The sequence below is a fragment of the Hypanus sabinus genome, chromosome 12, assembly GCF_030144855.1.
Source record: "Hypanus sabinus isolate sHypSab1 chromosome 12, sHypSab1.hap1, whole genome shotgun sequence".
Classification (NCBI taxonomy): Eukaryota; Metazoa; Chordata; class Chondrichthyes; order Myliobatiformes; family Dasyatidae; genus Hypanus; species Hypanus sabinus.
The window spans coordinates 102,126,231-102,148,913 of NC_082717.1; the positions used below are offsets into that span (position 1 = coordinate 102,126,231).

At 40.3% G+C, this 22,683-nt stretch overlaps 2 protein-coding genes and 1 long non-coding RNA gene across 10 annotated transcripts in view; 1 reads left to right on the forward strand and 2 right to left on the reverse strand.

The window, feature by feature from the left end:
- Window positions 1-1,147, reverse strand: part of snx14 (sorting nexin 14) — a 138,819-nt gene extending 137,672 nt beyond the window's left edge. For 3 of the 4 annotated variants that reach the window (XM_059986588.1, XM_059986587.1, XM_059986586.1), the window contains exon 1: window positions 949-1,146. In XM_059986588.1, coding sequence (XP_059842571.1) covers window positions 949-1,085 — 137 coding nt within the window. In that variant the 5' untranslated portion in view covers window positions 1,086-1,146. Of the gene's footprint in view, window positions 1-948 lie in introns of all 4 variants that reach the window. The other variant, XM_059986585.1, reaches the window with a different exon arrangement.
- LOC132403210 (uncharacterized) lies at window positions 1-19,381 on the forward strand. Of its 3 annotated transcripts, none has more exons than XR_009515212.1 (4): window positions 1-204; window positions 1,753-1,835; window positions 16,101-16,278; window positions 16,448-19,381. It is a non-coding gene; the product is annotated as an uncharacterized LOC132403210 (long non-coding RNA). The 3 variants fall into 3 exon arrangements; XR_009515211.1 differs by having other exon boundaries at window positions 18,648-19,381; XR_009515210.1 differs by having other exon boundaries at window positions 16,101-19,381.
- LOC132403209 (heterogeneous nuclear ribonucleoprotein Q-like) overlaps window positions 9,495-22,683 on the reverse strand; it is a 19,263-nt gene continuing 6,074 nt past the window's right edge. Inside the window, exons 6-12 of one of the 3 annotated variants that reach the window (XM_059986591.1) lie at window positions 22,403-22,579; window positions 22,183-22,318; window positions 19,402-19,607; window positions 15,861-16,010; window positions 15,583-15,704; window positions 14,018-14,381; window positions 9,495-12,104 (exon numbers count right to left, since the gene is read on the reverse strand). In XM_059986591.1, coding sequence (XP_059842574.1) covers window positions 12,069-12,104; window positions 14,018-14,381; window positions 15,583-15,704; window positions 15,861-16,010; window positions 19,402-19,607; window positions 22,183-22,318; window positions 22,403-22,579 — 1,191 coding nt within the window. In that variant the 3' untranslated portion in view covers window positions 9,495-12,068. Of the gene's footprint in view, window positions 12,108-13,417; window positions 14,382-15,582; window positions 15,705-15,860; window positions 16,011-19,401; window positions 19,608-22,182; window positions 22,319-22,402; window positions 22,580-22,683 lie in introns of those variants that run through there. The other 2 variants (XM_059986590.1, XM_059986589.1) reach the window with 2 other exon arrangements.

Genomic DNA, 22,683 nt, shown 5'->3' on the forward strand with positions numbered 1-22,683 from the left:
CCCGCCATGAGAAGTGGGAACAGGTAAGGCCGGTCAGCAGGGCTCTGGTGATGTTGTGCTGGCCAATCCCCTGTACAATAGATTACAGAAACATTGATGAACTACAACTACAGCTTCGACTTTGGACGATGGAGACAGGAGGTCATCAGTGGGATGTGCTCCACCGAGGGCTAAGGGCCCAAGAAGAAATACCTATATTTATAAGTAAGAGTCTTTCTTTTCTGGTAAGCTTTTCATGAAAAGTTTAGTGCATTGAGGTTACACCAAGAACAGAGCAGCAAGGAATGTACTTAAAACAGTATGAACGGATATTTCAGAGAGAACAAGTGCAGGTTGTGGTGGGGAGGTTAGTGCGTGATTAGAACAAGGGGTCATGTGCATTGTCAACTGAACAAGTATTTGTAAGTGTACTTTTAAGATAAATTTGCCACGTGATTTGACTAGCAACAAAAAGTGCACCCAACGATGTAGGTTACACGGGACATACATTCCGTGTACCTGATAGCGCGTCCACTGGGTGTGTGCTCCTGGTCTTCCGCCGTTGTAGCCCATCCACTCCAAGATTCAACATATTATGCCTTCATAAAATGCTCTTCTGCACACCACCGTTGTAACGCGCGGTGATTTGAGTTACTGTCGCCTGTCTGGCCATTCTCCTCTGACCTCGCTCATTAACAAGGTATCTTCGCCCACAGAACTGCCACTTGGTTTTACTGTTTTTGGTACTCTCACTGGACGGAGACCATGAAACCCCCATCCTCACCACGATGAAGCTGCTGATTTACTGCCCTGGCGTAATACCAATCCTGCCTGATACCCTGACAAAAATCACTGAACTCCTTGGCTTGTTCCCCGCCTACCCCATCCTGTAAATACCTGACAGACCATCTCCCACCCCACCCCCAACACCAGGCGTCCCACCGAACCCCACTGTCCGTCACCACCTACCTGTTGAGCAGCAGGGTACAGGAGGTGAGAAGCAGGAAAATGCCACAGAAGACCGGATATTGGCGGCTAACGTCGCGAATGAGGTGAATGCGCAGCCTGAGACCCAGACGCTGCAGCGCCCGGGACACGGCCGGCATGTTGGGCCCGCACTCGGAGCCCGGCCCGCGGACACCCGCCCCTTCCGGTTCGCCCTCCGCCCGACGCGTCACTTCCGGCGCCTAACGGGAGCCAAGCTCTCTGGTATGAATGGAGTAAATCAGCCGCTTCAACTTTTTTTTTAAGCATTTCTTTGTATATTGCTTTCTGGAAATAGCGGTCTCGAATGATGATGCTGATCGCGAACCTGATGGTGTCAGGGTCCACCTTTTCAAGGCTTTGTCTAAATGCTCTAGACAAATCTTTCGCTATGAATTTTTTTTCGGTGGTTGAACGTAAACCCCCGCAGCAGTATGTAGATCTTAATTAAAAGTGTGCAACAAAATTAACACAAAACCGAGTTTTTCTTAAAGTCATATGTCCGTCAGTTCGATGTGCATATCCTAGTGAAAGTACCTGCAAGGTTTAGGACACTGGAATCTTGAGACATTGCCCAAGTTAAATGCAGCGGAAGTTTAACAGACTAATATTTGGTATTGAATGATTGGTTATGGGTGCTCAAGTCAGAGAAAGACATTTAGATGTTAAAAAAAAATCGACGGATATTGGATAGTGCAAGAGGGTAATGAGAGGCCCTCTACATGGAAAGTATTATTCATCAAGGTCCCCTCCATCCAGGTTACGCTCTCTTCTCATTTCTGTCATCAGGAAGAACTACAGGAGTCTCAAGGCCACACTACGAAGTTCGGGTACATTTATCCCCTTTGGTTCAAGAGGCCGATGGTTGAGGGGTAATAACTTCACTTTCTCCATCACTGAACTGTTCCCACAACTTACACTTACTTTCAACGTCCTCGATAGTTATTGCTTATTCATTTATTTGTGTTTTGCACATTGGTTGTCTTGTCTGTTGAAGTATTTTATTGTTTTCTTTGTATTTACTGTGAATGCCGTGACAAATATATACTTAAATAAATCTGCTTTTAACTTCGATCTCTCTGAATAGCAGAGTGGAGCGCAGAGGAGCTGGCCAAGCATTGACAATTGAAAGCAAAGCCAGTACAGATCTTGAGTTACAAGCACAAACATTGTCTGAGAAAGATCTTTCCCAGCTGTCATTAGCCATTCTTCTCCCTCCTGTTTCAAATCCCGAAAATGATGGCTGCACTACCTGTACCCACCTGCTCTGTACGTTCAGTATGCTCCTTTCAACTGCAGCAAATCTGAAGATCTGACTTCACAACTTCAGAATGCACAGCCCTCAGACCATCATGCCTATATCCTTCTCTCCATAAGCCTTGTATTTCATCTCTTGGTCAGAGGCCCACCTAGAGATTCTTGTTTACCATACAGGTCTCTCTCCCACAGCAAGGTGGCATCTTGAAATCATAAATAGCATCAATTGATTGTGGCAAAGCTCATTTCCCCTTCATTCTTCAGAACCAGATTGCCAACTTTGACGATGGCCCATACAATTATCTTCCAAAGCCTACTGAGTAGGATACTGTATGCCCACTCAAATCAATTCACATTTAGCAAGCAGCAAACTTGAACCAATAGGGGCAGGCCTCTTTATCACTGTTCCATCATTAAGATCAGGCCCAATCTGATTGCACCCTCAATTCCGACTCTATCCAGCCTTCTTTGCCTATCAGAAATCTATCTACCTCTGCCTATGAATTATTTAACTACCCTCTAAGAGTTGCTAACAATTGACTCATTTTTTTGTTTCATCTCTTCCTTAATCTTTAATCTTATGGCAGCCCATAATCTTTAAAAACAGTGAGTAATATGGAACTTCGTCATTGCTCGACAAGATTGCAGTGCTACTCCAGTCCACGCAAAAGTCAACAAAGGAAACAGCAGCCTTCTGCATCCTTCATCATACTATCAAGATTTTATCCTTTAATCAAGTCCCCTACTTCTAAACTCCTATAGATGCAAGCCTCACCTGTCTGAATGTTCCTCACAACCTCTCATTCCAGGTATTCGACTGGTATGGCTTCATTGAAATGTTTCCATTGCATTAGCATCCATCCTTAAATAAGACCAATACTGTACAAAATACAACAGTTGTGGTCTTACCAATACAAGCACAACCTCTGCCTTTGTAAACACAAAGTACACTGCAGATGCTGTGTCAAATCAAGACATACAAAAAAGCTGGATGAAATCAGCAGGTCCAGCAGCATCCATTGAAAGAAGCAGTCAACGTTTCGGGTTGGGACCCTTCGTCAGGACTAAAGGAGGAGGGGCAGGGGCCCTTCTTCTACTCCCCGTAGTGCTTTCCCCTTAGATTCCTTCTTCACCTCTCCTGCCTATCCCCTGCCCCCTATATAGGACCAAAAGCTTTTTCAGATATTTGGAATAAAACAGGTGAACATGGGATATTGAACCACTGGAAAATTACACTGGAGAAGTAATAATGGGGGGACAAAAATTGCAGATGAGTACTTTGTGTCAGTCTTCGCTGTGGAAGGCACCAACAGTATGCTAGTGTCGGGGGCACTAACAACTGCTGTATATTAGTGATTTAGATAATGGAATAGATGGCTGTGTTGCCAATTTACAGATACAAAGATTAATGGGGGAGCAGATACTGTTGAGGAAACAGATAGGTAGGCTGCATAAGGACTTGAATTTGGAGAATGGGCAGGAAAATGGCAAATTAAATACAATTCACTTTGATAGTAGAAACAAATGTTAACAGAAAGAACATCCAAAAATCTGAGATGCAAAGGGATTTGGGAGCCCTTGTGCATAAAGGTTAACTTGCAGGTAGAGTTGGAGGTGAGGAAGGCAAATGCAAGGTTAGCATTCATTTCAAGAGATCTAGAATATGTATTGTGTGAGTATTCGTAGGTCAGAGTGCATATGACGTGAGGATGGGGGTTAAGTAAAATGTAAGTCTGTTGAATAAATGCAGTTGTTCAATTTACAGTGGTGTTCGAGTCACATTAATACTACATGGTGTCAGAAGAAATCATGAAAAAATAGTTAGAGAAGACACATAAAAGATGTCAGAGTTACAACCACCATCAAGTTTAAGCCTACAAGGTAATCTTGCTGAGAACTGGAAAATATGGATCCAGAAGTTTGAGCTGTTTTGCACCACTAGTGGCATAGCTGAAAGGACGGAGAAAGTGCAATGTGCAACGTTTCTGCATGTGGCGGGGAAGAGGCAATAAAGGTTTGCAACACATTTGTCTTCCAAGATGATGAGTAAGATAAAATTGAAGTGTTGAAGAAAAAGTTTCATGATTACTGCGAACCGAGAAAAAACCTACCATACATCTGACACATATTTTTCACGAGGGCTCAAGGACCAAGAGCCCATAGACACCTATGTAACAGATTTGAAGAACAAGGCAAAAGACCGAGAGTTCGGACAACTGCATGATTCTTTAGTATGTGGCACGATTTTATGCGGCATACAAGATGATCAAGTGAGAGGCAGGCTATTGAGAGAGGCAGAGCTTACATTAGAAAAGGCAATTGATGTTTGCCGTGCCAGCGAGATCAGTTCAAGTCAGGTTAAAGTGCTCAATGAAGAGATTGAAGTGTACAAAATAAAAACTGAAAACTGAACAAAAGTAAATGTAAGATCAGAACTAGAGAGATCAAATATATAGATCACGTACTCAGTGCTGATGGGCTAAAACCAGATAATGAAAAGGTCAGGGCTGTAGTACAGCTACCATCACCCGAAGACAAGCAAGACTATTGAGGTTCATGGGCATGATATAGTATCTTGCCAAATTCATTCCCAACTTATCAGAGGTCAGCGCTCCACTTTGAAAGCTACTAGAGAGCAACACTGAATGGCATTGGGAAGATGAACAAAAGAAAAGTTTTGACACATTGAAGCAGTTGGTTACCAATGCACCAGCACTCAAGTTCTATGATGTCAATAAACCGGTGACGATGTCTGTGGATGCCAGTTCGGAGGGAATAGCAACTGTTATTTAGGATAATAGGATGAGAGGCCTGTGGCGTATGGATCACAAGCACTTATGGACTGTCAACGCCGATATGCTCAAATCGAGAAGGAATTACTCGCCATAGTTTATGGGTGTGAGAAATTCCACCAATATGTATATAGCAAAGAAATCCAGGTTGTGAGTGATCACAAACCACTTGACAGCATCTTCAAAAAGCCACTCCACCAAGCTCCAATGAGGCTGCAAAGGATGCTTCTCAGGCTACAGAGGTACACTCTCACAGATAAGCCAGGAAAAGAACTGCACATCGCTGATGCTTTGAGTCGTGCTTACCTCAAAGAGCAAAAGTTGCTAGGAAGAGAGCTGGAGGTCAACTGGGTTACACCTCAGCTACCCATGTCTGAGAAGTTGAACATGTTCAGGAAAGCGACTGTATAAGATCCTGAAATGCAAATGCTAAGAGATGAATCCAATGAATGGATGGCCAACAGAAAAAGATGTTCCAAAGAAAATGCAGAAATACCGGACACTTAAAGAGGAAATCAGCTATGCATCAGGACTAATGTTCAAAGCAGCAAAACTCATTGTGCCAAACCAAATGAGACAGGAAATGCTCAACAGAATTCATGAGTCACACCTGAGGATAGTGAAATGTAAAGAAAGAGCAAGGGACATTCTCTATTGGCCAGGCATGTCAACTCAGATAGAGGACATTGTGTCTCAGTGTGCTGTCTGTAATGAAAACAAAAACGGCAATCCAAGAGAGCCTCTGCTTCCCCACCCACTACGATGGGAGAAGCTTGGCACAGATCTCTTTCACTACAATGGTACAGAATATCTGCTTTGTGTGGACTACTATTCAAAATATCCGGAGATCACCAAGTTGAGTGACACGTCTAGTCAAGGTGTCATTACCGCAGTGAAGTCGATATTCGCAAGACATGGTATTCCAGATATTGTCGTTAGTGACAATGGTCCACAATATGCCAGTGGTGAGTTCAGTGGGTTCTCAGAAAGCTGGGAATTTCAACATGTTACTTCCAGTCCAGGGCACGCTCAGTCTAATGGACAAGCAGAGAGAACTGTACAAACTGTCAAGAACATGCTCAAGAAGGCACAAAGCAGCAACGGTGACCCTTACATTGCTCTGCTTGAATACCGCTGTTACGAAGGATGAACAACTCTGATGGGCAGAAGGGTACAGAGTTGCCCATGTCCCCCTCCCCTGGGAGAATCACAAACTTACTGTTACCACGCTGCTCATGAGGGAGAATGAGAGAGAGACACAGATAAGAGGAAAACAAGTTGGAACATCTGCTGCTGATAAGAGGGAGGAGAGGAGCCGTTGATTTACTGTTATGTCTTTTGGAGAGGGCTGTTTACTTGGTACCATTCTGTTCATTAAAATTCCTCAGTGGACAGCCGGAGTGGGCTGGTATGATGGGCTAAGCCATTCAAAACTGATTGGCACCTGAGACCCCGTGAGTAGGGATAAAAGTGAGGTCTGGGGAGACACCCCACAGACGCACCAAGAGATGTACCAGGAGACACACTAGAGAGCACTGCTTAAGTGTTGGAACCCATGAGAAAGTGTGGGGCATCGGAGACCGAACGAAGGATTGGTCAATTTTAACTTGTGTTTATAGCGAGGCCAGTGGGGGGTTTGTGTGTGTGTCCACCATAGAAGAACGGTCTAGCTAAAGGACAGAGGGGGTCATACCTGAATGGACACAACAACACATCGACGGATCAAGAAAGTAAAGGAAGGTTTGAATGACTGTAGCTGTCAGTTTGCTCGGCCTCTCTCTCTCTCCCCCCTCCAACGGTTACAACAAAAGAACCAACTACCTCAACTGAACTTTATACTTTCTCATGATAATTCCTTATCCCCTAGACGATAGAGCTTGTTTATTATTGATTATTATTATACCCACACTTTTAGGTTTAGTATTGCTAACGTGTATTATCTGTATATTTGCATTGGTGATATTGATTTGTATATTTTACTAATAAACACTGTTTTGAAAATAGTACTAGACTCCAATGGATACTTCTATCTTTGCTGGTAAGACACCCAGTTACGGGGTACGTAACACCGCAACACACCGATTGAGGGTGTGGGGTTCTCTCCTGCGCAGCTGTTGATGGGACGTCGTCTGAAGTCCAAACTCCCAACATCCACAACTCTACTGACTCCTGAAGGTAATGCTCAAGTACATGACAAGCAAAAGTACAAGGAAATAAAGCAAAAGAGCTACTATAACAGACATACAAGACAGTTGCCAGATCTGCATACAGGTGAAAATGTCAGAAGACAGAGAGGAGACACTTGGCAACCAGCTGTGGTTGTGAACAGGCATCAGCAACCTTCATTGTTCGCACGGTGGATGGAAGAGTCTACAGGAGGAATTGGAAGCATCTGCTGAAGACAGGCGAGAGGGAGTTTCCACGTATAGATGCACAGGACATTTCCACAGATACAGACATGGAAACGACACCAAGAGGGGCACGACAAAACTCCACAACACAAAGGTGAAGGTTTGGTGTGGGCCGACCGAGGTGGGAATGCAAACCGCAAAGACACAAGAGGTCACTCGAGAGACTGACGCTGATGAAGGACAAGTACAGCCACGATTGTGTTACACACGGTGTGGGAGACAAGTCAAACTCCCAGCTAGAGACTAGTCTCACAGTTTGAGGCAAAGTCACACGTTACAAGGTGTGAAATAAAAGGTTTATTAGTCTGTTAGTAAAAGAAAATATACTGCTGTTAGTATTGTAAGATACAATGTAGAATACAGCATAAGTTAAGATTTTTTTTCAGTTTATGTCATGGCTATTGCAATGTAAGAAAGGCATACCTAGAGGCATTGTTTTGGTAATTCAGTGTTGTTAAAAAAAATCTTGAGGAGGGTGTAACGTATTCTGTGAGTATTCGTAGGTCAGAGTGTGTATGATGTGAAGATGGGGGTTAAGAAAAATGAAGTCTGTTGAATAAACATGGTTGTTCAATCTACAGCAGCATCTGAGTCACATCAATACTACAGAATACAAGGAGGGATTTGATTCTTTATAAGGCACTGGTGAGGCTTTACCTTGAGGATTGTGAACAGTTTTGGCCTCCTCATCCAAGATGTCCTGGCATTGGAAAGGGTTCAGAGGAGATTCACAAGGATGATTTCAGGAATGAAAGGGTATCATACAAGAAACATTTGATAGTTTTGGGTCTGTACTTGCTGGAATCTATAGGGATGATGGGGAATTTCATTGAAACCTTTTTAATGTTGAAAGTAGTAGACATGGGAACGTTTCCCATGGTAGTAGTGGGGGGGGGGGTATATGGCAGAGGGCACTGCCTCAGCATAAAGGGGCTTCCATTTAAAACTGATGTGCAGATAAATTTCTTTAGCCAATGAATTTGTGGTATTTGCTACCACAGGGGCAGCTATGGAGGCCAGGTCTTTGGTTGTATTTAAGGCAGAGCTTGATAGGTTCTTGATTGGACGTAGCATCAAAGGTTATAGGGTATAAAGGTTAAAGGTTATAGGCCAGGTAGTGAGGCTGAGGATTGGGAAAAGTATTATCAGTCATGATTAAATGGTGGTGTGGACTCAATGGGCCAAATGGCCTAATTTTGCTTGAAAGTTATCAAGGTGTTTAAGACACCTAGACCAGATAACACAAAGTTAAGTCACCTTTACCAAATTTCCTGTGATTCTGCAATTTATTTTAAAAAATCTATTTTCTTTCCAAGTTCTATTTGTAGACCCAAATCAGATATTCCATCCAATATTTATTTAAGATCTATACTTAAATCTCTATCCGCCTACATTTTCTCTAGTTTGATTTGCTGTTCACCCCATTACATTAGGACAAGTATCATTTTTTGTACACTCAATACCTTGAGAAAAGCTTGCCTAAATGGCCAAGGTAACTACATTGGCATTAACTTTAGTTGGGACAGGGCTCCAGTATTAAAATAATACAAGCAGCAGTGATAGCAGTTGGTAGATCTATCAAAATGAAAAGGACACTAAAGCTATTATTTCTGCAAGAATCCACACTTTGAATCAGTGGATTACACAGAATAATAGAGCACGCTACCAGCTTAATTACAAGTGTCACTAGCTTATTTAAATTTGACCCATTTGCTATCCATTGATGGGAGTCACAGGTAATGCAAAATTAGTCTTAAGGTCATGTAATTATTAAATCGTAAGGAAAACATCAAATCTTCTCTGTATTGGAGATTCCCAATCAAAGGACCTATAATTATTAGAATCTTGTAAGAATCGTGATTAACAAGGTCCTTGGGGTAGAGAAAATTGTCAAGTGTATTCACTAGCTCTGAAAGGAATGTTCTTTCTCCAAGAAAATGGACCTCTACGTAATTTGATTGCTATCTGATAGTGCATGAACAGATTTGCATCACTGAAATATTTTCAAACTAGATATGTGATTGTTCTGTCACCAAGTGGACAACCAAAGAAATCCTCCATTAGGAAAACATGCTTAAAAATCAAAATCTTTATTACAAAAATAAGTTACACTCACCTCCAGCTTACAGTATAAAACAATGTTTATCTGCAGGAATGAAGCGATGATGATCAATGCCAATGAAATCTTGCTTAACAGCAAGGTCCTTTCAGGACAAGTAACATCTCCAGTTTCCATAGGTAGATGAAGGCAATAATTGATCAGGTAGTTTTTGCCAAGATTTACCAATTCACATCCAGATATTAACCTTTCATCTAGTTGCAAACTTTGGGGTAAACTTAAAACTACAATATCCCTTTTAATCAAACACATTTGAATTCCAAAAATTTAAAAAATCTTTCACATATCTTACCCTTCTGTTCTTATTGTTACCTGAACTTTTGCTCAATTTTCTTGGTCCCATCCATCTATCTACATGGTTTTGATCCACTTACAAGTTTCCACAAACCTGGTCAGTGCAAGATAGAACACCATGGTGTAGGTACTGACCTGCCCTCACATCTTTTACAAATGCAATGCCACTGACATTAAGCCTACAATGTCACTTGTTAAATATATAAACTACAACAGTGAAACATGATTATAGCAACAATTTACAAGAAATGCAGCATTCGATCCCAACAGAATGGAATATTGTCAATACTGGATAAAATACATCAGTATAAAATAACCTGAAGTCTGATTTTTATAGGCACGGTAGGACTGATGCAAATACAGTCATGTTAATTTAAAATCCGATGCCTCAACATCTAGGTAGTTATTTCTGCAAGGATTTTTTTCTTAAATATCTGCACCAACTCTAGTCTCAATCTCCCTTGAAGTTCTGAATCACTCAAGGCAGTTATGCACATCCTCTAGTATGACAAACATTCACAAATCTCAGTGAAGGCAGACAGGTTTACTAACCATAAAGCTATGTGCACTTTCTTCAGCAGGGAATGCTAGACCAGCCTTGCTAATCCTTCTTTATTACACAATGCAACCCAAATGAAATCAGCACAAAGACTAAACATAAAATTAGTTAGATAAACTTGGCCATTTCTAATGACCTATAGTGAGGAATATTATAACCTATTGAACAAGCTGTTCAAAACCAAAACAAGGCACCATAGTGCTAGGATAATTCTTAGGTAAACCACAACCACTGTTTCAGTTCTGAGCTTAACCAAAATACATCTCATTTTAAACTATCCTATGGTACAAACTTCTAAAATGCTTAAGTGGCTCAAGGATCAATTTATATGAATTAAGAATTCTCAACAAATATAAGCTTACTCTTTTATTACTGGTTCAAAGAACCACTAAAGCATTATACCATGTAACTTAAAGTATCTTAAGTCATTCAACCATCCTAATATACCAAGAGCAAATATCTTAAGATAACTTTAAGAGGTAATAAAATGTTGCGCATCTAATCTCTGTAGTTGTACAAATCAGCATCCTATCCTTTCTAAACATGGTAATTATGGTCATGGGGCTATCACTTTTGGAACCAGGGAACAAATTGGAAAAAATTCTAGGTCAAAAGGTTAGACATTTGTGAAAGGTATTTACAAAAGAAACTTGCCACTGAGTCATGGGGGCAACTTATGTAAAAGTGTGCTTACTAGAGTAAAGTACACACATCAAATCCAAACTAACAAAGTATTAACTTCATTAGAACACAAAGATATGTGCAATTCCATACATTGCTAACACTAACCCATACAAAACTATTTAAAGGGATATTGTAATTTAAACATTACAGTTTGCTGTCATTGAATTTTCAATTTCCAACATCTCAGTACTTACAAAAGTAACAGCTCCTTCAACTATAATACAACCTAAGGTTAACTATAGTATCTGAAAAAGCAACACAGCAATTTCAGTTTAATAGAGACAAGAGCAAGGTTTGTTATGGTCATTTGTAATAGATAGGGTACCACTACAATTCTCAATACACTAATTTAGCCTGAATTAAAAAGGGTACTGAATAAAAACAAAAAAAAACTAAGCAGGCAATAAAAGGTTTTCTTTGTGGCAGATACAGCAAAACAAATCTTGCTCTTGTTTACAGTTCTCTATATATACAGTACACAAAGGGTAGCTTGATCCTCGTTTACCGAGGTAAGTTAACAACCCCTTTTTAAAAGTTAGGTTCAGAAAAGAACCATTCTTCTGGAATGCTCAACTACCTGAAATATTGGTGATTAATTACACTTCCATCTGCAAGCAGTCCTCTTCAGGAGTAATGAGTTCTCGAACTGCAGTGTGAGGTAGTGATGAGGAATAACACAAGAACTACAATCAGCTGGACGTGAATGCAATGGCTTGGACATAATGTTTTCTGAGCAGGTCTGGTATTTGTACGAATACCATGGCCATTATGAAATCATCCAACAAAGCAATGGTCATCACCCACCACTACCCCTGTATATTACAAAAAAGGTAAATTTGCTATACAAAATTTAAAAATTACAGTCCATATACATTGACATCTGAAGCTTTTCTCCTTGGCTGTTCCTGGTCTCCATTTGGCGTCATCATCTGGAATCTTACCATCATCTCTTAGCAGCTTCCAGTGTAACTTCAGCAAGTCAGTCGTCATCAAAACAGGTCAGGACCGGCCTCGACCTCGTTTTCCTGCTAGTCAGGCAACAAAAGGAAGCCAATAAGAATTTAAGAAAAATGTTACTCCTCAATCATCCATATTTAATGCTTCAGTATAGTAACTATCTGAACCCAAAATACAACAAATGAGCTATTGTTACTGCCCAGGTGAATTCATCTTAAAAACTGAGTATACCATTTAATTTACATATTTTCAGCTTTTCAAACAATTCTTCAAAGCTTTCAGCATATTTACATTAATTCATATACACACCCTGGTGGTTCAATGTAATTTTTCAATGTAAAAATATATTCACAGCATTGTTTATCTGGATTAAGCTCAAAGGTACACAATTTGTGTTTGAAGTCAATATGGATTTCTGAATTTAATTCTTAGAATATAAGTGGTACACTCCTGTTTCCAAAGAGAATTTGATCAAAATATGTCACCATATTTTGAGAACATAGCTTGGTTAAGCAAACATCAGTTATTTCACAACACAGAGTAAGCATTTTAGGTGTTAAGCAAAGCACATATTAAGCATTTAATGCCGAAAATTAATAGCAGCTACATTTTTTGTGATTTGTACTTTAGAAATGTACTTCTGACTTCTTTAAAAATGGATTTTCAGGAATAAACTATTTGGAAAAAAAGGTACTGTACAAAAAAGCACAAACCACAAAGAACAAATACATCTAAGGTATCCTTTGGCATCATCCCCACAGTACTTCCATGACATAAGATCAGTGCTTTATTAAAAGTCAAAAAGCAATGCAGCAACTCAGTTAGATAACTTAATGCAAAGCAAAAGTGCCTCAATAATGTGCCCTAGTTCACCCAATCAATTTTACAAAACTGCAAGACTCTGCTATTGATGTATCACATGCTACCTTAAAAGAATTTCCTTCTCTATGTTAAGTATCATTCACATACAAGAAATACATAAATAAAACTGTGCAAATGCTAAAACACGCTTCTAATACTTCCTTCCATAACCATTCTGACCAAGGATTTCCATTATAAATTAATTGGAGAATTTGGATCAGCTTTTGCGATTGAAAAATGTCAAAGGAAAATGACTGCAACAAAACGGTATTTGGTTAAATCCATGCGGCTTGAGAATTTTGAAATTTTATAGTAGATATTAACAGTAGAAAATACAAGCAAGACTTGACAAAGTGTCACTTCTGGAATAACCAAACCAAAGGAATGTAGTAATGTTAAATTGGACAAAAGAAAATAAATTTATCTAGGTTCAACTTGCCTACTCCTGGTAGTAATGTACAAAAACATCAGTTATTTCAATTAAAAGAAATTCAGTTGGGGGGGGGGGGGGGGGGGGAGGAACTGTTTGAAAATTTATTCATTTAGCTTGAAAATGTCAAGGAAACAGAACTACCAGTATGTAATATGCATACAGTGAAGCCATATTGAAATGATAAGCCAGATTTTTTAAAAAGTCAAAAACATGATGAATTATGTCCAACCTCTGCTAAACTTTCTGGAATGCTTTTATCAAAGCAGCCAAATTTCCAAAAAAAAAAGCCATTCCCAGTCATTGCAGACATTGCCATCGTCTATTTGGTAAAAATATATACAGAGATTTGCACATATGGGATTCTTGCCAGATGTCACCAATTAACTAGCGGCAGCTAATCAGATTCAAGGACAATTGGATTTTTGAAGTCAGTTCAAACAAGCTATCAGTCACGTTATAAACCCTAATGGCTTATTTCCACTGTTGCCCACAAGTAGCCTGGTTGTTCTCAGATTTGTAACCATAGTTACCAGAATAATCACCACCTTGGAGCGGTTGCTGAGCAATAGGTTGGGAGCCCCAGTTCTGATTATTGGTCTGGCGCCGCTTCGAATCTGGCTGGTTGTACCCATCAGCTTTTCGTTTGCCTCCTACATTTCCACCGCGGCCACCCCTCACACCACGTACCCCGCGGGTTCTCTGTGTCTGGGGACCCCCTCTTGCACCACGAGCACCTCTCCCTGCCATTTGACCACGTTGTGTGAATCCAGATCTTCCACGTGGTTGGGGAACTCCACGACCTCTGACAAGAGGAGCACCTCTCCCACTTCTGCCACTTCGTCCTCTAGCAGTCGTTTGATAATCATCGTAACCATAATATGGATCTTCATATCCTCCACGATAATCATGGTAATCGTAGCCATAATAATCGTAGTAATCTTCGTAACTATAGTAATCTAATGAGTAACTGTAACCTCCTCTGGCTCCACGATTTCTGCCTCTTGCTGGAGGGGGCATGCGGGGAGGAGGATAGTAATAATAATCCTCATACCTGGAGTTAAAAAGACATTTGATTTGTATAAGACATTAGTTCAGTTACAATGATAAATGTTCTTTCAAGTTAAAGCAAAGACCTACTCTTAATAAATTAAAACCAAAGTATACATGGATATCAAATGGAACATTTCAACTGTCAGCAAGAAGACTGGGTGATGTTTTCATTTCTCAATCCTTAAAGAACTACCATGACTTCATGAGCCACCATTCTTAATACTGATTACCACAGGCAACATGATAAAACACATCTCCCTGGTCATCAATATTAGGTACTACAGAACTGAAAGAAAACTGTAATAGATGCCATCAAAATAAAGCAGACTACATTACAAGAACATCTGCACCTGTACAAGATAACCTAAATGAACAGGTAAAACTGAAGGATGTAACGTACATTTACTATTTTTTTTAATTCATTAGAAGGGCAGGGGTATAGTACATTTCAGGTGGATCAACCTGTACAGTTGTAGATAGCCTATCTGACCTACAATTGTGAAAACTAAATTCAGTTTTGGACAAAATAGGAAACTAATTTAGAGGAAATAAGGCAATCGTCTATGATTGAACTAAATGGCACAACAGTTTCAATCTAAACTAAACGCCAACAAATCTAGTGGGAGATTCCCACAATAGTACATTACATAGTCTGCTCTTCTGGTTTAACTGAGGGCAAGATTGAGGAAACAAAAATCAGCACCTAACAGAGGAATCTAGCATTCTGTAAACAGCTTAACCTCCACCAAGAATACAATGGGAGTTCAAAAAAGTAGCCTTTTAAAAGGTATATTTCTGATACATAATATACTTTTTAAGCTAGATCCATAACCAATTAATATCATTTACTTCCATCTGCTGGCCAAACACCAGTTATCAGATAATAAGTAAAAAGTTCCAAATTTCAAAGGCATCAGGAGTTGAATACACCAGATTTGTCCTGAAAGGATTCATGCTTATATGACTTAAAACAATTAATTGTTGTGCAATTGGCCAAAGTAGAAGTGCTGTCGAACAGATCTACTGATGCACCAACAGCTTGTCTTACAGCTGGACATTCCCACTAGGCTGGAATCTGACCTAGACTCCATGCATCACCAAAAGCAATACTTTTTAACTGGAACAGTTTCTTGGGAAAAAAACTATTCCGACTATAATTAACCAGACTTGAAATAGGATTAAAAATATCAAGATATACTCACAGCTGAGATCTAGCAGCTTGCCTCTGAGCTTGACGTTCTTTTTTCTTCTTGTCTGGTGGCTTAGCAAGAACTATTTCAATATTTTCCCCTTCTAGATCTTTTCCATTCATTTCATCCATTGCCTGGAACAAAGTAGTAAATATAGCAGTTTTACATAATTATTTGCCCAGATAAACAATTAAACAAACAAGCTGAGCCAAATAATCAGTAGCATGGATTATGACAAACTCATGCCTTTCACTTGATGCTGCATAGCACTACATTGAAACTTTCTTTACCTTTACTGCACCATCTCTCTCATCAAAGTGAATGAATGCATAATCTTTAAGTTTCTTCACCCGCTCCAGTTTGCCAAAGTGACTGAAAGTCTTTTCTAGTAATTCTTCTGTTACTGTACTGGCCAAATTGCGAACAAACAGCACTTTTACCTGCAATCAAGACATATATATATATCAATTATTTATAAAGAAAAATATTAAGAACATTAAATAATTTTATTTGTATCTCTATTTACGCAGGAGATAGACAAGCGTCTATAGAAGTGAGGCAAAGTGGCATCAACTTCACGGACCCTATACAGATTACAGGAGATGTTTGCCATGCTGAGGCAATTAGGGTGGATAAATCCCCAGGGCCTGACAAGGTGCTCCAAATATTGATGAGACCCTAGCATACATTTAAAACATCAAGCAACAGGTGAGCACTGCACAGACCACTGTTTAACAAAGGCTCTCAAAATAAACCAGGAAATGATAGGCTGGTGTGCCTGACATCAGTTATTGAAAGGAATTCTGAGGGATCAGATATACCAGAATTTGGATAGGCAAGTAGATCATGTCTACCCAATCTTACATTTTTTTTCAAGGAAGTTACCAGGAATGTTGATGAAGGCAAGGCAGTAGACATTTGACGAGGTTGGCAACCGGATCATGAAATTTGTGGATGATACCAAGATTGGGGGTATAGTGTACAACAAGGAAGGCTATCATGGCTTGCAGCGGGATCTGGACCAGCTGGAAAAATGGATTGAAGATGGCAGGTGGAATTTGATGCAGACAAGTACAAGGTATTGCATTTCAGTAGGACCAACCAGGTCTGTATTTCGTTGAAAGTGGTGTCACAAAGAAAGCTTTTGGTACAATGACCTTCAAAAATCAAAATAGTGCAAGAGATGGGATGTTATGTTGAAGTTATACAAGATATTGGTAAAGCCTAATTTGAATTATTGTGTTCAGTTTTGCTCACCTACCCACACGAAAGATGTAAATAAGTACAGAGAAAAGTTACAAGGATGTTGGCTGGGTCTACAAGACCTGAGTTATAAGGAAAGATTGAATAGATTGGGAGTTTAATCATTGGTGCACTGAACATTGAGATTTAATAGAGGTACACAACATTATGACGGGTATAGATAAAATGCAAGGAGGGTTCCGCCCCCCCCCCCAAGAGGTTCAGTGGGACAACCACCAGAGGTCAAGGGTAAAAGACAAAGTTTAAAGGGAACATGAGGGCAAACATCTTCACTCCGAGGGTTATGAGAGTGTGGACTAAGTCTCCAGCACAAGTGGTGCATGTGAGATCGATTTCAATGTTTAGAAGTATTGATAGGCACGTGGATATAGGGGATATGGAAGGCTATGGTCATGGTGCAGATCAATGGGAGTAGGCAACTTAAATGGTTCAGCACAGACTAGCTGGAGCGAACATGTTTCTGTGCTGTACTTTCCTATGACTACTTTCTTTCCATTGATCACTGAGACCAAAAGAAAAAATTAGTAAAAAGTAAGATGAGAAGCCGTGAAGTGGAAGTATACAGCAAGATGCAAGCTAGACTTTGGTGTACATTGTCTGGAAAGCCAGTATTACATGTACTACTTATCCTTGAAATAGGTAGTGAGCTATCGTCTAAGAGGTGAGATTAGGTACTTCACACGAGTTTCATGATGCCTAATCAGCCACAACGAAATGCTGGCAATATATGGTAAGATTTGTGCAAAAGAGACAAGTGACACCTGACCAATATACTCATGGGCAGGCTTTCTAGAGCCATTGCAGAGATTGGCGAGGGGTAAGAGAAAGTGATAAAACAGAGGACGGAGCAGTTGGTGGAAAGTTGGATGCAATGTGTAGAGACTAAGAGGAAGGATAGGCAGCAGATAGATTATTCATGCAGTTGGATAGGTTTAATGTGAGAAGTATCAGAAACAGAGGTGATGAACTTCTGAGCATGGATTTGTACACAGAACTTGTCACAGGTTACAAAGTCATCCTAATGAAGGGTCTCAGCCTGAAAAGTTTGCTATATTCTTCTCCGTAGATGCTGCCTGACCCATTGAGTTTCTCCACTATTTTGTGTGCTACAACGGGATAAGTTGCAGAGCTGGGTTGAGAAGTAGCATAGAAGTCAATTGGAAAAGCACAAAATGATATAGTTTGAAAGGTCAAACTTTTAACGCTGAGAACAGGATTAACAGCAAGATTCTCCTGCCCCTCAATGTAGAGTAACAGAAGGATGTTGAGGTTCACATCCACAGATCCTTTAAAATTGCTTTAAGAAGGCACGTGGTGTTGTAGCCTTCTTTAGTCGGGGGTTTAAGATCTAGAGCTGCAAGATAATGTTGCAACTCTATCAAACTCTGGTTATACCACACTTAGGAGTGTCATGTTCTGTTCCAGTCGCCTCATAAAAAGGATATGGAATCTTTATAGGGTGGCAAAGGAGATTTACCTGGTTTAGAGAATGTCTTGTGAGGAAAGGTTGAGTGAGCTTGGGCTTCTCTTTAGAGAGAAGATAGATGAGAGGTCACTTGATAGTCTATGATGGTAAGAGGCATAGATAGAGTTAAGTATATGGGGGATGTCAAAGATAAACATTTTTTTCCACAATGCATCAAATGTGCTGCCAGGTGGTGGTAAAGGCACATCTATTAGAGGCATCCAAGATTTGTTAATAGGCACATGAATGAAAAAAAATGGTGGGTTATGTGGGAGGGAAGCATTAGATTGATCTTACACTAGATTAAATGTTCTGTACTATTTTATTATGTTCTATATTTCAAAACTAGGATAATGTGAGACATTGCTGATGGTGAACTGCTTGTACATGCTATTGCCTGCCTTGAAGCCTGAGTTTGGGAAATTCTGTTTTAACAACCCATGTAAAGTAGATATCTCAAACCCAAGACAAACTTCATGCTAACAATGTGAGATTCTGTGGATATTCCATATGTGGATAGCTTCCCTGTAGCAGCCATGATCAAGACCTGATTGGTGCAAATAAAACTTGCTATTATCAGCTCAGAACAAAAGATTACCAAGAACTTGATTCGTGAGGGGTAAACTCCAGTATCTGTGAATGTTCAAGGTGGCAAATTTTGTAACACTCAATTAATGCATCCTTTCAGATGTTATACCAAATCTTCAAAGAGAAAACTTAGAATTTAGGCAAACAAAGGTGATTTTAAAAAAGTAGGTAGTTTTATCCCAAATCACATGAAACTCATCAACTGCTGAAGTTACATCTAATAGAGACTATACAACTACACACTGGTGCCTGAGGAAATGTGAGCCATTCACTACTGAACATGTACTGGAAGCTGCTACATGTATGACATGGAGTCTCAAGACTCTCAAGCACTATTAAGAATTTCACAATGGCATTCCATTTCAGAGTGCACTCCAAAATCAGCAGGTAATGTAGCGATCCTGATAATTATGACTAGGGGTGACTGCAGTACTAATTGTTCATAGTGAAATTATGGATTTGAAATACCATACCAATAAATGTGGAAAATATTTAAAACATTCAAGAAGCATTACCTTTGACATGACCTCTGGATCGGGATCTTCAATGGGGTCTGCCCATTCCACCGTGACAACATTACCCCAGACCTTCACTTTTCCACTCATAAGCCTGCGCCTGGCCTGGGCAGCAGATTTATGATCTTCAAACTCCAAGAAGCAGAAACCCCTATTCTTCTTCTTGTCATCAGGTTGGTGATACAGTATCACATCTGTGAGCCCCTCTGACAAAATAAATAAAATACTTTTTAGCGTCTACTCTCTACATTTATCTACTTACTAATAAAGCAGTTTCCTTCAGGGTTGAAATACATGAAGACGCAACATCAATAATATCCCCAAAACTTCTCCTATCCTAACAAAATACAAAAGCTGATTACCCTACAAATTGATCAGGATACCAATAATCTTCAAAAGAAGGGTATTTTGTTCTGAGCTACTTTCCTGTTTCCTACTTTTCAATGAAAGACCAGGTTACACTGAATTGCAAGCCTAGCAATCTATCCACTGGCTGTCAAGCGAGTGAGACTGCCAGCTTACAACTTAAATTTACAGTAGGATCATGATTGCCAGATCATGAAAAAAATGGCCAAGATGAATGTAGAAATTAATAGGGCAGTTTGGGGCTCACACGAATAGGTCAAAATACAACATTCTATTAACCCAAGCTCCCATAACACATTCTCTTGGTCTTACACTAAAAATTACCTCAGCCTACACGTATGATCGTAGTTTGCAACTATAGGTGTCCCATTGAAATGAATGGGAATAAAATTACAGAAATGAAATGAGACCTCCTCACTAAAGTCAATACGCAGTGTTTTATTCAGCATTGCATTTCATATAATCTTTCAGTAGTTCCCATATTTTTTTGACAAGTAGCAAAACAGTTAGAATATTTCAGTGGCAAGGTCTCATTAGATATCAGTCATTCTGGGACAGCTGCTGGAAGAGATCCTGCACTGAGTCTCTGCCCCAATGAAAGGTAGGGCAAAAATCTATGTTGAATGAAAGGAATACAGTAGGGTTCAGGAAGCACACAAATTATGTGCTCTGGAGCTTGAGCATTCAGCCAGGAAAGAGCATCAACCAGAGCAAGCACACCCCTATTATCCTCAGCCCAATGCTTGGAAGAAAGAGAATATCTGTACCAGAGTAACTCATTCAAACATACAATGTGCCTTCAAACTTAACGAATACCTTTTTATGTCAAGTATACATTTCACCAAGACTTTTGCTATATTTTAGGAGGATGAGATAAGGCTCTAGCATTGATCTTACAATTTGACAGACATCTTAAATTTCAAGAGCAAACACGAGGAAATCTATAGAAGCTGGAAATTCAAACACCACACACAAAATGCTGGTGGAACACAGCAGGGCAGGCAGCATCTATAGGGAGAAGCACTGTCGATGTTTCGGGCCGTGACCCTTCGTCAGGACTAACTGAAAGGAAAGATAGTAAGAGATTTGAAAGTAGTGAGGGGGAGGGGGAAATGCGAAATGGAGGGGGTGGGATGAAGCTTCAAGAGCTGGAAAGATGATTGGCGAAAGTGATACAGAGCTGGAGAAGGGAAAGGATCATGGGACGGGAGGCCTCAGGAGAAAGGGGGGGGGGGGGAGCACCAGAGGGAGATGGAGAACAGGCAGAGTGATGGGCAGAGAGAGAAAAAAACAATTAAATATTGTCAGGGATGGGGTAAGAAGGGGAGGAAACCATTCAGGGTCCAAGACAGTCCGCCCAGGTGAGGTGACACTTCACCTGTGAGTCAGCTGGTGTGGTATACTGCATCTGGTGCTCCCGATGTGGCCTTTTATATATTGGTGAGACCTGACGCAGACTGGGAGACCGTTTTGCTGAACACCTATGCTCGGTCTGCCAGAGAAAGCAGGATCTCCCAGTGGCCACACATTTTAATTCCATGTCCCATTCCCATTCTGATGTCTATCCATGGTCTCCTCTACTGTCAAGATGAAGCCACACTTAGGTTGGAGGCTGTAGCCTCCAACCCGATGGCATGAACATTGACTTCTCTAACTTCCGTTAATGCCCCTCCTCCCCTCATCCCTGACATATTTAGTTTTTTTTTCCTCTCTGCCCGTTCTCCCTCTCCCCCTGGTGCTTCCCCCCCTTCCCCTTTCTTTCTCCCTAGGCCTCCTGTCCCATGATCCTTTCCCTTCTCCAGCTCTGTATCCCTCTTGCCAATCACCTTTCCAGCTCTTAGCTTCATCCCACTCCCTCCGGTCTTCTATCATTTCGCATTTCCCCCTCCCCCCACTACTTTCAAATCTTTTACTATCTTTCCTTTCAGTTAGTCCTGAGGAAGGGTCTTGGCCTGAAATGTCGACAGTGCTTCTCCCTATAGATGCTGCCTGCCCTGCTGTGTTCCACCAACATTTTGTGTGTTCTTAAATTTCAAGTCTTGCACACCCAGGTCACTGGATGGACATATCACTAAAAGGAATTAATTTCTCAACACAGGATAAGAAAGTAACTGAATGGGAATATTAGACTAATCTTACAGTTATCAATGAAAGTAGGACAAACTTGCACAATTATGAGATTCAATAACTAATGACAGACTTAAATCCAACCACACCACAAACTGCATGTGTTATTTCATAACAAATCAGACTTTTTTTGGTCAGCAATGAAATCATTTGTTGCAGAACTTGCTGTCAATTTAACCCAATTATTTGCAGCGCAGTGAATTTGCTTGATCCACCACACATGCCACAGTAATTCAATGGATAGTATGCATGAATTGAACCAACAGAATGAAATCAAATCAATTTTACCTGTAACCTTTCTGAATTCATCCATAATTTGTTCTTTCGTCTTGCTTTTTGGAATGGATCCCACGAAAAGTCTGTTGTTTGCCACAGAAATGCAAACACCAATGTGTTTACCAGGCCGAATTTCATGGTTATCGCACTGAAAATTGATAACTGGGTCAATTAATGAGCCTTAATTAAAAAGGAATCGATTATAGCATACGTAACCATTGCAGAATCTCACCAATTTTACTGCCTCCTGTGCTGCATCTTTGGAGCAAAATGTGACGAAAGCATACCCCCGATTTAAACCAGTTAGTGGATCCATCATCAGGCGTAAATCCCAAATTGGGCCAGCTTTCTCAAAAAGGGGAACAAGTTCATCTTCGAAGAGATCTCTTGGTATTTTTCCTACAAATATCTTTGACAAAAATGTACTGATTTAATAAAAACAAACAGCAACTACTTTTAACCTTTACATCAACAAACTGGTAGTAATGGTTCTCTATACTATCAAAGGGATAT